The 14,807-nt window shown below is 29.2% G+C and overlaps 2 protein-coding genes and 1 pseudogene across 8 annotated transcripts in view; 2 read left to right on the forward strand and 1 right to left on the reverse strand.

The window, feature by feature from the left end:
• The window catches only part of LOC145194028 (uncharacterized), a 37,659-nt gene continuing 22,852 nt past the window's right edge, over positions 1-14,807 (forward strand). For 4 of the 7 annotated variants that reach the window (XR_016445400.1, XR_016445401.1, XM_090068063.1 and 1 more), the window contains exons 1-12: positions 1-75; positions 793-892; positions 10,443-10,678; positions 10,852-10,910; positions 11,098-11,155; positions 11,254-11,307; positions 11,530-11,718; positions 11,885-12,204; positions 12,309-12,348; positions 13,179-13,311; positions 14,096-14,242; positions 14,640-14,686. Coding sequence is in view for 4 of the 7 variants with exons in the window: in XM_090068063.1 (XP_089924189.1) it covers positions 820-892; positions 10,443-10,678; positions 10,852-10,910; positions 11,098-11,155; positions 11,254-11,307; positions 11,530-11,718; positions 11,885-12,204; positions 12,309-12,348; positions 13,179-13,311; positions 14,096-14,242; positions 14,640-14,686 (1,356 nt within the window). In the remaining 3 variants the exon portion in view is untranslated. Of the gene's footprint in view, positions 76-790; positions 893-10,442; positions 10,679-10,851; positions 10,911-11,097; positions 11,156-11,253; positions 11,308-11,529; positions 11,719-11,884; positions 12,205-12,308; positions 12,349-13,178; positions 13,312-14,095; positions 14,243-14,639; positions 14,687-14,807 lie in introns of those variants that run through there. The other 3 variants (XM_090068064.1, XM_090068066.1, XM_090068067.1) reach the window with 3 other exon arrangements.
• On the reverse strand, positions 3,505-6,782 carry LOC145181683 (uncharacterized). The gene is made up of 3 exons (XM_090069865.1): positions 6,162-6,782; positions 4,953-5,952; positions 3,505-4,791 (listed from the first exon to the last, which is right to left on the reverse strand). Exons 2-3 carry the CDS (start codon positions 5,950-5,952, stop codon positions 3,575-3,577), a joined length of 2,217 nt encoding a protein of 738 aa, XP_089925991.1. The 5' UTR covers positions 6,162-6,782; the 3' UTR covers positions 3,505-3,574.
• LOC149880695 (uncharacterized) lies at positions 7,740-9,815 on the forward strand (annotated as a pseudogene).

A 14,807-nucleotide genomic window follows, 5' to 3' on the forward strand; every position in this document is an offset into this window, starting at 1 on the left:
GTTTTCATAATTCAACAAAATGGTTGAAAGTTTTCGAGTGAATCTAGTGACATATTTACATTATGATATGCAGGGGTTCAATTTACATTTATATTTTGTGTTATGTACTACTTACAATGACCTGTGTTTTTTTGTAACATTCTTATTAACTATATTATGATTGATTTTTTACATATATATTATTGTTTTTAGCTGTGCTATTTTAAAATACAAATTCTCATACTCGTATGAGAGTGCTCAATGATATGTACAAATAGGGCAATCATTGCAAATAGTAATTCACTAATAAAATTCAATCTCCTAAATAAGATAAAGAAAAGACAAAAGAAAACTATCAGTGATAAATTAATCATATAATAAAAGTAGAACTTTACAAAAACTTATATAGTAAAACCCATAAAGCAGACTTTTAAAAGAGATAAAATATAGACCAAAAAGTTAACATAATTATTTACATGTTCATGGACATATACACATACACACAAATAAAAAATCATCAGATGTACATAGACAAAAAGAAAAAAGTTATAGAAGTAAAGAATGAAGTTAAATGTAACTTTTTAAGGTAGAAATGATAAATTGTCTTTAAGAGAAGACTATTTGACCTTAGGATAAAATCTGTTTTTAGGGTGTTAGGAAGGGTATATGTGTGTGTGTGTGTGTGTGTGTGTGTGTGTGTGTGTGTGTGTGTGTGTGTGTGTGTGTGTGTGTGTGTGTGTGTGTGTGTGTGTGTGTGTAAAAGTTACTAAAGTGACACTGTTTTAATACCTTTTTTTTTTGTTTTTTTTATAGGACCAAAATAAAGAAAATTTTGAAGTGATGTCTGATCTATTGCTTAGTGATAATAATTATCCTGAAATCTCTAGTGATAATGACTTAATTATAAGCCACGGTAAGAACTTTGATCAGTTTTTAAAAAATATATTTAAAAATTAAAGTGCCTGTCTGTCTAAATAGAGAGAACTCTACCAGTTATCTGTAGCTCTTGTAAAAAGACAATTAAAAGTTCCTTAACTAATTCATACTGGTGATTATTTTTATTCTAATCATTTTTATAGTAAAAAAATATTACTTTCCTTGTTCAATTACCAAATAAGACAAAAGTTTCTTGAAACTAGGAGAAAAAATAGCTTTTATAATTGCACTTCATCAAATCTACTTTCTTTAAGTTATAATGAAGATTTATTGTACTTATGTTAATTATATTTAATGTAATCTACTTAAAATGATTGGTAATTTATTACAAACAAATGAAATAATTAGACTCACTTGGGGTTTCCACTTTTAAAACTTTTTCAATGACTTTAAAGAACTTTACCCACATGATTTAGATAAACTAATTAGATAATATTTTCTTAAGCTAGTTCTTTCTGAAATGATTCACATTACTGCTTTCTTCCCTAAAAATGTGTAACATTACAGTCTGTACAATATAATTTTTTTATACTATATCCATAATACTACATTGTATTATATTATATTTGACTTGTTAAGTTTACCTGTATTTGATGCATATGTGTAAAAAAAAAATCAAATTTTTTGTTTTTTCTCTAATTTTTAAGAAAATTAGTGACCGTTAAAATGCTTTTCCCCAAAAATTTAACCAGTTATTTTCAGTTAACTGTGAAAGAAGTAACACACCAAAGAGCTATCAGTAGCAGATACAAAATAGGCACTTAGTTGTCCATTTTGCAATCAAGTGTATCCAGAAATTTGCCATCCAAATCTATAAGTATTTTATACATAGGTTCAAAACTCCTTTGTCTTTAAACTAATTTGGGTGCAATGAGTGTTCAATGAGTTTTCCTGTATTCAAACTAAGCTTTGAAAGAAAAGAAAAAATGGTGCTTAGCTGGGTTGACAATATATTGTTGTAAATACTGTATATTTTACTAATGAATTATAAGTAACATCTATTTTTACATTTTTCTGTTGCTAGCTCCATCAATATTCTCATCATTAAAGAAGATTTAAATTATTTTTCTTTTGCTTCATTTTTGATCCTGATGTTCTTTTTTCTTTTTTCTTTTTTTATCTCTCTGTACTCTAGTATTATTTTCCACCCCCAAATTATGTAGTTAATTTGTCTCAACATACTTTTATAAATTCAATATCAGTATCAATAGTGGCAACTTCCTGGAAGTCTGTGTTCTTAAATCAATATCAAATGTAATTCTGACTCTTCCATTTCATAATATTCTTTGTCACTGTGAGAAAAAAATTTCAGACTTTATGAAAACCTCAATCATTAGGGTAGTGTTAGTGTGTATTAAATCTGGTTTGCATACTATAGTTTGAAAAATCAAATATATTCAAATATATTTAAGGATTGCAAATAAATATAGTTTAAATATGGTAATGAAAATGAAGTTATTGACTTCATCTTGTTCGTAGGATAGTACATCAAATTCAAAGTCAATATGACAGTACATAAAAAGCATCTAGGATAGTACATCAAATGCAAAGTTAATGCTAGATAAAATATATTTTCATTAAAACTGATATGTTTTTGTACAAGTTTAATTCTGTACCATATAGAATCAAGTTTTCATTTCCTCTGTATTTGATAAAACTTTCATTAAAACATAATTACTCATAAACTTGTAAAACTATGAAATCTAAAAAATTAACTCCGGTTAAAACAGATGGTTTAACAGATTTATTTTAAGATATAGAAGTGTTTTAAAATAACCAACTTGGTTTGCCATAGCTTTTTAATTGATTTACCACCAAATATTTCACTATCAAATACATAATCTGTTTTTTTACCCTATGCGTATGTATTTGTTAGTTAAATTATAAATTTAAAAAGTTAAGTTGGGAGATATCAAATTATTATTTTTCTTTTGTTAAAGAAATTCCTTTTGTTGATCAATATCTTTGATATTCTCTGGGTTTTTACTCAGATTTGATAAAATACTAACTTCAAAATGTATGCACTACCTCAAAACTATCTTAGTTTCTGTAAAATATTACAGGAACACTTTGTAAATTAATATGCAGTATTGTAATTGCATGAAAAAATCAATGTTTAGGGGCAGTTTTCACACCTTAACACATATATATATATATGTTGGTGAAATTTTACTTTGAATAAATACCTTTCAATCCCAATAACAGTACTGTAAATCCATATTATTATTAACAAGAAGTAAACATGTAAAATCACTGCATCATATATATATATATATATATATATATATATATATATATATATATATATATATATATATATATATATATATATATATATATATATTAGGGTGGCCCTTATATGATGATAAAAAATTAAATAAGAGCAATGTTAAGTCTGACCATTTTAAATGGTTCCATTTCATACAAAAAAATTATGTGTAAAGTTTCATAAAAAAATATTAATATTTAGAGGTGGCTCAACGCCATCAAAGTTTTCTCATATACGAATTTTTGATGTCTGTGACAGAATTCAGCACATTTTGCCATCAGTTTCATACAGAAAGTTAATTCTAACTACTAAAAACAGTTCTTAATTACAGAGACAAACACAGAAACAATAGAATACACAAAGTTACACATCTTCACTTAGTTGAACTAGTTAATTGTGAAGTAAGGTGGATTTTTTCACATTCGGAAAGTTTGCCCGGTTCTGTTCGATAACCTGCAGAGCATATTGCAGCTGTTCTTCGCTCTTAAATCGGCCAGACTTTGTTGCATCTTGGATCAAGGCAACTCCTCGTTCTGCATGGTCGTTTGTTACTGCCTGGGATTTCACGATTGCCTCTGCAACCTTGAAGTCATCTCTCCTGTTCCATGATTCAGGATCTTCGGCCAGGAATCCATCTGGCATGCCCAGAATAGAAAACAGGTTTCTGCTTCTTTTTGAGACAAAATCAGGAAGCATCTTTTGTTGTACTGTCGCCAAGTCCACCACGACATGTTTCAAAGGTACTTCTTCTCCTTCCTGTTCTAATGATCTTTTAACAATTTCGCATTTCGTAGTGAAATCCACTTCTGGATCGAAGAGGCTGAAAAGGATCAAATCTTCTGACAGGTACCAAAGACGGCCCGCAAGCTTGCATGATGTTGCGGCACCAATATCTTGATCAGGGTAAGCCTGGAGTTGTTGAATAAGTTGTAGATCATTCCTAGCGGCTTTGTAAGCCAGAGGCGCCAAAAACCAGAATGTGATATAAACCTTTGCAAGAAATATGTTCACACGTAGGAGGCCACGAGACTCTCGCAAGGTCAGCTTAAACTGTGATCGAAACAGCCAAACCTTTATACTGTAAATGGCTTTCGCCATCCATCGAGCTTGATGCATTGACCCAGGCGCTCGAAAATTCTTCCAATCTGTAGGCTTTCTTCCTAAAAAGATGAGCATCAGTTTGAGCAGCTCGCGATAGTCATCTCGTGGCTGATGATCTTGCAGCTGCTGTTCACAGAAAACAATGATTACATGTTTGACTTCGGAGAGTTCAGCTGAGGCAACATCATCCGAAAAGGCATCTTCATAACTTTCCTGGTCAAAGGATGACCACTGTGCTTGAAATCGTTTGAAAACGAGTGTTTCCGGAGCTTTACTGGGTCCCATACAGACACAAAAAGCAGCAGCCAATACCAGTTCCATGATGTGATGTCGACAACCAAAGTGCAGTAGAGGCCGCCCTAGTAGCTGTTCGAGAAGAACGCAAGCGCCAGACAGCCGACCGGTGTTGGAAGAGGTTGTATCGAAACACATACCATGGACAAAGTTTTCCAGCTCCCATTTTCGGATAGCATCATAGACTGCTTTGGCCTTGTCTTGTCCAGTGCCTAAAAAGTAATTTATAGTAGTCTTTATTAAAGTTTGTCTGACATGATTTCACATTCACATTTCATAATAATAAATGATTTCGAAATTTATAAAAACATTTAACTAAAATAAAAGTAGGCATATATATTATACCATTATATATTATACCATTATGTATTACCTGCAGGAATCTTTGGAATATCCAAAAGCTTTGTCTTCCCCATTGTTGTGACAAGAATGGGCAACCTATCCACCTTCTCTGTTCCAGTCAGATCTTGCATCAGCTTGCCATCCCAGTGTACTGTAAGAGCAGTATTTGGCTTGAAATGTTGAATGATTCCGGAGGCAATTTGCTGTCGGTGTTTCCGACGGAGTCGTTGGATGGTTGATCTATTCAAAGCGAGTGATTCAGCGTCTTGTCCAAGAGCCCTCGAAGCCTCAACGATGACCATCATAGCAGCCCTGTCGCTCATTTTATTTCTATCAAGCATAGATGCCAGCTGTGGTGAAACAACACTTTGGCGTCCTCGCTTTCGTGATGAAGAAGAAGGAGTAACAGTACTTGCGCTTAGAACTGGATCCTCATCTTCAGGTTCAGACTGACTTTCTTCTGAATCAGCGCTGCTGCTCTCCAACACAGCTTTATCTAGCAAGGTGTTTTTATCAAGTTGAGATCGATGTACTCTCTTTTGCAATATCTGCTTTCTCTCATTCTGCTTTTTTTGTTGTTGAAGCAAAACCTTATCGATTCCGCCCATGCAGCCAGGTCGTCCCTTTTTTCTTTGAGATTCCAGAAAGACCTTATCTTCTTGATTCTCAATTAGCTCCATGGCGTCAGCATGTGCAATGTTGAACAGTTCTTCTATTGCGGCTGAAAATGCGGTTTCATTTGTTTGTTGAGTCTCGGTCTTGCGGCTCTTGTTTTTCTTTAGACTTTTCCACTCGAAGAATAATTGCTCAAGCTTTTTGATGGAATCTTGATGATGCCTGGTTGGAATTTTAGCTCGAAACCAGAAATCTTCAACTTTCTCAATAGCGTGGGTTGCAGCCTTTCGAATATCCTCTTTCAAAACATTGTGGAGATGTAGAAAGTGACCAAGAACCTGCTTCCCTGATGGCAATTTACTACCTTCAATTCTTTCAGCAGGGCTAACAAGATAAATTTGTGAACGCAATGCCATCTGAAAATGCCAAACAGATTTATACTAATCATCATAATATTATAACATAATATTAAACTATGCAGTTTTTGGCATAAACAAATTACAAAATTACACATGCCATTGACATGCCATGCAATAATACAAAACGAAATCTACAGTCATACAGACTCCCTCATATAATTATATATATAACATAATATATTTTATAATTAAATTGACATACTAACCTTTGCTGATTGCTAATATCTGTGATTATTGATAACTATTAAATAGAAATTTTATTTTGATTAATTAACAAACAACAGTAGAAGAAGAAATTTATAATACAAGATGGCTACAAAGAACTAGCACAAGATTTATTTAAATATTATATAAGATGCCCAATAGGTGCTAATATTAAATTATATTACATGTTTAGTTTTGTTTACTGAAAAAAATGACTGAAGAAAATTATGAATTAATAAAATTACTGAGGAAAATTATAAATTATTTATTTAGATATATTGAAGAACATTTTTTTATGCGTTATTACCTTTATATTTATTATAATTTTATATTTAATTACTTTTTAGATTAGTACATTATTGAAACATGATATCTAGTTCAAGTTATTGATTGAAATATATTTATTCATTTAATATTCAAAATCATTTATTGAAAAGAACCTGAAATTTTTTTTCGCCGATTTTGGTATTCTCACAAAACTAAAGCTTAGTTGAGCCACCTCTAAATATTGTTCAATCCTGCTCATATTTGGCCTGAATTATTTTTTTATATATTGGAACTCATCTGAGGGGTCAGACAATGATATTTTAAAACTTCAAAAATAAGGGCCACCCTAATATATATATATATATATATATATATATATATATATATATATATATATATATATATATATATATATATATATATATATATATATATATATATATATGTATGTATATTAGGGCATCCCGTACTTTTCAAAAAACATATTTTTTCATTATAAAATCTTGGCCCCAAGTATTTTTTTGCCTGAACATATATATATTTTAGTTCAGTTTAAAAAAAGTTGATTTTAAAAAGTCTTCATTTGCAAAAATTGGTCTTTTGTTGACCAAAAATATAACTTAATACAAAAAGAGATTTTTTTGCGGAAACAACCAAAAGCCCGAGAAACTTCTTGATAAAATATCAAACACAAAGGGATGTTTCGGGAATATAAATTATTTTGAATATTTGTTTTAAAGCATTTTTCAATACTTTATTTTACTTTTCAGTCATATTGTCATATAGTCGTGATATAAAATATATAATAAGCAATGAGTGGTATAAAAACAAGAAAAAAAGCAAGCACAGTAATGTCCGACTTAATAGGTAATAAAATTGTTGTGAATATAATATTTTCTATATATTATTAATATTATTTTAGTAATGTTACTAAAATAATATTTGTAATACAAAGATAATATTATATTCACGACAATTATATCATATAATGTTATTAATTTATTTTATTACTATTATCATTAGTATTGAATCATGAATACATTTCCTTCTATAAAGTTTTATCATCAACAACATTATGAACAGTAACCATTTTATCAACAATAATAATAAGAGTAATAATAATAATTAATTAAAAACTATATATAGTATGATAATATTTTATCTCCAGGAATAGTAAGAGACTTTATTCCATCTGAGCTACCAACTCTTGGTGCTGTTCTTCGTAAAGCTATACTGCTCAAAGAGTTGTCAGAAAAGAAGATATATCCATTGGATGATTTGATTAGGGAGACAAGATTGGAAGTTGTTAATCAATGGAAAAAAGCAAATTCAGATTTTTCTTCTCCAGTAATATTTACAGATAAGTCCATTGACAGAAAGATCAAAAAAAGTTATTGTGATGTTCAGGATATTTGCCGAAAAAGATTAACCAAAAAGGAAAAAATTGACAACATAATGGATTCTATGTCACGACTGTTTGATATAACTAAATGTAAATGTGAAATTCTTTACTGTAATGAATCAAGTTGTCTGGGATGTGAGAGAAAAGTTCATATTAACTGTAAATGTGAAAAATCAGCAAGGATTCCCTTGATAGAGTTAGAATTTATTCAATCACAAAGAAACAAAAAGGGGGACAAAGCTCAAGTTATGATAGGATCAAAAGATTATAAAGAGGTTAAAAGGAAGCGAAAAGCAATTGAGCGAAGCAGTAAAAAAGAACATAATCTGAAAAAGTTCAAAAAAAAGAAGATGGTAAATAGTTGCTATTTGAAAAAAACATATGATGAGTTTTTGGAAAATTTTACTGACGAAGAAGAGTGGTCAAACAGTGAGTTAGAGTGTTCTTATAACAAAGAAAGTTCTCATGTACTAGATAAAAGCGAGGATATTAAATTAAAGAGAAATTATATGAAGATACAAAATAGAGCTATTGCTGCAATTAGGTATGAAGTTTCAAACACTGCTGCTGCTGCTATTGCTTCAGGATTTTTAAAAGATTTGGTGGAGGCAAAAATTGTCCCAGAATCAGCTATTTATTTGTTATTAGACAAAAACAAAGTGCATAGAGCCAAAGATAAAGTTATGTCAGAGTGTCAGAAATTGGAGAAAATAGATTTAAAAGTGAAGATATTTCTTGCATTCTTTTTGATGGAAGAAGTGACAAAACAAATGTATTGACATTTAATGATGAAACTAAAAAATTTTATCCTTCAGTTCAAAAGGAAGATCACTATACTTTAACTGATGAATATGGTAAATATCTTCATCATTTAACCAAAGAAGAAATACCCAAAAAATCAAAAATTAAACCTGCTGAACATATTGCAAATAAAATATTTCAGTGGTGTAATTTGCATGGGGTAAAAGATAGCTTAAAATTCATTGGTTGTGATAGCACGGCAACAAATACAGGTCATATTGGAGGTGTTATCCATTATTTAGAAACTAGATTAGAAAGAAAATTAGGATGGCTAATATGTTCTCTTCACACAAATGAACTTTGTATTCGACATTTAATAGAAGAGCTTGATGGTAAGACAACCTCAAAGACAGGATTTTCTGGACCCATTGGGAAGTTGCTTACAAAGATTACTGAAATGGAAAGAAATTACAGTTTTAAGCCAATATCTATAGGTCCTGGTCTAATTGAACTTCCTGAAGAAATAGTAAAAGAGTTATCTTCAGATCAGAAATATGCCTATAAAATATGCCAGACAGTAATTAATGGAACTCTTACTGAAGATTTGGCTAACCAAAAACCAGGTACTTTAGTCCATTCAAGGTGGCTCAATACAGGTTCTTCCTTGCTTTTATTGTGGGTAAGCAAGCATGGGTTAGAGGGGGATGACCTAAAAAATCTAGAGTTAATTGTTAAATTTCTTGTATCAGTTTACTTCCCTATGTGGTTCCAAATTAAAGTGAAGCATAGTTGGATAGAAGGGCCACGACACATCTTGAACCAACTCACCCTAATAAAACTTCAAGATGAACTTGTACAAATGATTATTGAAAAGTGTGTGAGATCTTCTGCATGGAATTCTCATTCCGAAATTCTATTGCAAACATTACTCTGCAGCGAAAATAAAATTGAAAGAGAATTTGCTGTTAATAAAATTCTGGAAATTAGAAAAAATTTGGAAATGGGAAATCTAGCTACCAGAACATACAAGCTTCCTTATTTAAACTTGGATGCAACCATATTAACAGAGCTTATAACATGGGAAGAGGCTTATGAACCCATCTTAACCTGTAAAATGAACATAAGTGAGCTAGAAATGATTGTGGATTGTCCTATGGTAGTTCCGTATTTCCCTGTTCACACACAAGGAGTTGAGAGGGCAGTTAAAGAGGTAAAGGGTTTTTCCTTATACTTAATAATATGTTAATCAATAGAAACTTTCAAAAAATCTTCTTAAAATGTGTTTTTTTTTAAGGTAACTGCAGCTTCTGAAACAGTGTTTGGTTTTGAGAGGCGCGATGGATTTATTCGTGCTAGAGCAGAAAATAGAGCAATAATTCCTCGTGTTAACAGCAAGCAGGACCTCATTATAGTTTAACTTATATTTTTTTATCATTTTTAGTATCTCTGATGTAATATATTAGAAAGATAGAGTTATGAGTTTCATTTCAACTTTAACTTGTGTTCATTTGTGTTTTTGCTTTTATGGTGTAAAACAAGCACTTAAGAAATTTTTTATAGGCAAAGGGGGGGGGGGGGGGGGCATGTGCATTACTTCTAAATTTTAAAACTGTTCTCTATTTACTTTAATAAAAAAATGTTAAAACATAAAAAAAAAAATTTTCACCGTCTATATGGGATGTTCTTAGACATCAAATTTTGAAAAATTAAGGCCTGTTTTTGCAAATGATGCATTTATTCTGGTAAAAAAAATTTTGTATTTTCTTAATGTGTGTACCTAATGGCAAAAAAATCCTTAGGGCCAACTTTTTTAACAAATGTTGAAAAGTACGGGATGCCCTAATGTATATGTATATATATATATTCCACTTAGGTATCAAATTGTTGAATAAGACACAAGTTCAAACAACAAAATTTGACAGTGTCAGTATCAAAAATGTAGTTTACAATGAAGATGAGAATAAGTTCATTCTTTTATTGACCAATCAAGGGCTATGTGTATGTTATGAAGATGATAAAGAACAATTCTACCCATATAATATCATTGATTTCATTTACAACAAGATGTTAAAATGTTACGTTGCTGTTTGCTGTGATTTAAAGATCAGAGTATTTAATTACATTATAGATAATAATTTTTTTCATTCAATTAGTTGCACTTATTATTTACTAACTATTTAATGATTTTTTTAAATGCTAAAAATACTGAAGGTTTTTTTTTTAAAAATATTTTTGTTAGTTTCAAATGTCTTAAAAATTTGTTGTTGATTTTTCGTTGATAGATTTACAATAACAAGCTACAAGAGACATACTCTGCCTCATTTAATGGAGCACTTTATAAGTATTTATATTTTTTGCAGCAATATACTAATTTTAATGATTATAACAATATTTTAGTTGTATTAGCAGCAGTGTAAATAGTTAGAATTGCAGTTCATTTTAGGATTGTAAAGTTAGAGTTAGCTTTGTTTTGTGTATTAAAATAAAGTTGCCCTGTTTTTTGCTTCATTTAATTTATTGCATTCCAGAATTTTATATAACGAGTTTACAAATCAGATACTAACATGTGGAAAAGGTGCTCTCACTGTGAGTATGAGTTTTCTACATTTACCTTTTTAATCAAATTAATCTAAAAATAAAAAATTTATTAATTTGAATATGTATTATAAAAAATTTTTATGCAGATATGGGGTTTTCATTCATCCAATACCGCTCTTGCTCCAGAAAGAGTAATTATAGTGAGTTTCTATATGCATATCCAAATATTTTTCTTACTCCAATATTTTTTTATCAATAATTTTACAAATAAGAAAATAGTTTGTTTTTTTTTGTTTGTTTTTATAAAAGTTCTATATGACAATATTTTTTTGTTTCAAGGTTTAGTTTTCAAAAAAAAAAAAGTAATGTTTTTTTTTTATTTCTTTAAAGTAGTAAAATGAGTTTATACTTTTCACTTTTAGGAAAACATTTTCATGACAGATTTAAAGTGTATACATATTGAAAAAACTTCAAGTCAAAATCAACGCTGCTTTGTTGTTTTTCTTAAAGACATATTTATATATGAGTTGATATCCGGACGACGTTTGCATGTACTTAGACAGCTTCATGAGACAGAAATTACAGAAGTTTTATACATGTGTTTTTTAAAGGTATTAGTACAAGGTCAATTTTAGTTTTACATATCAAATAGTAAACAGATATTATCATAATCATCTGTAATCATCTATAATCATAATTTGTTTTTTAAGAATCCTTTAATTGTTTTGAATTTGATGATTTTAAACTTGATTTTTTTTAAATTTATTAACTTAAAAGCTTCTTGTGACTGGTGCTCTGGATGGCACAATAAAAATTTGGAACGAGGTATGGGCTTTATGCTACACATTTGTTTCACATTCATCTGAAATTATTTCTCTGGAGATGTGTCCTTGTGGTCCTTATATCTTATCAGCATCAAAAGATAAAACTTTGCGTGTGTGGGAAATTGGCTCAAAAGAACAGTTGGATTGTGTAGAAATGAATACTAATATTTTGGGTTTGAAAAAGAAAAACGCAACATGTTTCTATTTATTTGATAGCTGCTGCTATCAGCTATGTGAAGTTAAAACTTTGTATTTACCATTTACGGTTCTTGGGTAGGTTGATTTATTTTGATTTAGATTATAATCATTTATAGTATAAGGAATTCATTAGTTATAGCCTATAAGATGTTATTTGTGATAAGTATTGAATAATTTAGGACTGAAACTCATTTGTTGAAAAGTTCTAACAGTGACATAGTAAGTCTTTCTTGGTGTTTATACTGTCTTGGAAAAGTATTTAGGTAAACTAAGCATTTAGGGAATAAATAGACACTCATTAAAAGTATTAAATAAATTAGATAGAACAAACTTCTTCTTATTTTGTGGTTGCAAGAGTAGCTTAGATACTGCATTCCTTACAAAAGGCACAACTGAACATGGCCTCCCTTTAACTTTATTTATTTTAATTTTTAATTTGGTTAAAATTGAAATCTTCAGTTATTTGTGAAGCGGTTTGATGTTTTGTTTTGAAAGTAGTCTTCACTATGTTCTTATCTTCATGTTGCATCTACTCTTCTACCAAAGGTTCCATCTGTAATCAACCAAATTTGTTAGAACTGCTTAATTTTGTATGGCTACACTAAGTCTATGAATATCAAATTTGCAAGAAGTTTCCTATAAAAATAGCCTATAAAAGTTTATGAATTGATGCACACTTTCACAACAGCCTTATGTTTGTTTAACAATAGTGAGAGGTATTTATTAAGTTACAAAGCTGGTTGGCACTCTATAAAGATTCTAAAGTAACAAGTAGACTTGTGTTTCAATAAAGTCTTTTCAAAGAGTTTTTCATGACACTCTATATTATATAGACTACAGATGTTCAAAACATCTACATAATGAAGCAATAAAGAGTATATAATATATTTTTTATATTCTTTATTGCTTCAAATATGTAGATCTTTTAAACTTATAAAGTAAATGTTTTTGTTTTATAAATATAAGAAACTGAAAAAAGCATTTCAAACTTTTTGGAAAAATTTACATTTAGTTGCATGTTCCTTATTTTTGAAAAAATTTGTGTTTAGTTACATATTCCTTATTGTATCTCTAAAGACAACTCCATACAATTGATATGCTCGAAAAAAGGAGTCATTTTAAACATGTTTAAACCTTCATCTGAACAAGTTATTTCTGATGTTGTTTATGTTATTGAAAAAGGTAACTATTTCTACTTTCTTTTTTATAGTATTATGCACATTCATTAAATATATTATCAATTTTATCTAATATCATCACATTTATCTTATATATCATCACATTCATTTTACATCCTGTAATGATAAAATTGTCTTAAAGACTTTAGTTTTCAAAAACTTGCAGATAAGTTAAATCATAAAGATTCATCAGAAAAATTATATTGGTAAATTAGTTTTAGCTTAAATTATTTTTGAATAAGTGTCCATGAATTAAATTACTTATTTAACCTGTTAATGTTTAACTATAACGTTTTATACATACATACGTACATACATACATACATACATACATACATACATACATACATACATACATACATACATACATACATACATACATACATACATACATACATACATACATACATACATACATACATACATACATACATACATACATACATACATACATACATACATACATACATACATACATACATACATACATACATACATACATACATACATACATACATACATACATACATACATACATACATACATACATACATACATACATATATACATACATGCATACATAAGTACATACATACATACATACATGTATGTATGTATGTATGTATGTATGTATGTATGTATGTATGTATGTATGTATGTATGTATGTATGTATGTATGTATGTATGTATGTATGTATGTATGTATGTATGTATGTATGTATGTGTGTATATGTATATGTATATGTATATATATATATATATATATTGTATCTTTATTAAATTTTAAGATATGATGATATTACTTTTAACAAATGGTGAAGTGTTAAAAGTCTCAACAAAAACAAACCCTTGCACACTTGATCAAGAGTGGAAAAATAATACCTCAAGCATTCATCAAATTAATGTTAATATTGGAAGTGTTGAGAGTCTTAAAGGTTTGAATGTTTCTACTTCTTTTTGAAAATCTGTTTTATTATTTGAGAATAAATTTTTTTTATCTACAATTTTTTTTTTCAACTTGTTCGTCCTATTTTTTACATTTTAAAAAGCTGATCACCTAATTAGGTCCTTTTTTTTTCTTTAATGTTCCTTACCCTGAAATAATGAGAAAATTAACACTTAAATTTGCAAAAATAGAAATCTTCCCATTTCAATGGTTTTTTTTTAAACTACCCACTAAAGTTCTGAATTTAAGGTACTTCAATTACTAAATTGCAATAACTAAAAAATTTACTTGCTACTGTGTGACAAATGGTTTTTATGTTATATATGTAGTTGCAAAGAATGTAATATTGTTTTATTTCTACTTTGAAATAATCTCATGTTTTTTAGATGTAAACAATGCTACTTCAATAACAGTATTCAACCATTCTAATGAGGTATTTTGATTTAAAGTTAAAAACTTTAAAATGCATGCTTTTTGTCTTTATTTTCATCATGTTTACTAGCCATTGGTTCTTGAATAATATTGGCAATTTTGTTTTGTATTTGAAGCATGCA

The sequence above is a fragment of the Hydra viridissima genome, unplaced genomic scaffold (genome assembly GCF_058129835.1).
Source record: "Hydra viridissima isolate aposymbiotic clone 2 unplaced genomic scaffold, HvirCarnegie_v1 scaffold_12, whole genome shotgun sequence".
NCBI lineage: Eukaryota > Metazoa > Cnidaria > Hydrozoa > Anthoathecata > Hydridae > Hydra > Hydra viridissima.

Excerpts from the sequence above, each read along its gene's own strand:
- LOC145181683 (XM_090069865.1), bottom strand. The coding sequence starts at position 5,952 with ATGGCATTGCGTTCACAAATTTATCTTGTTAGCCCTGCTGAAAGAATT. Across the intron at positions 4,792-4,952 it reads TATTCCAAAGATTCCTGCAG|GCACTGGACAAGACAAGGCC; the intron begins GTAATACATAAT and ends ATTACTTTTTAG.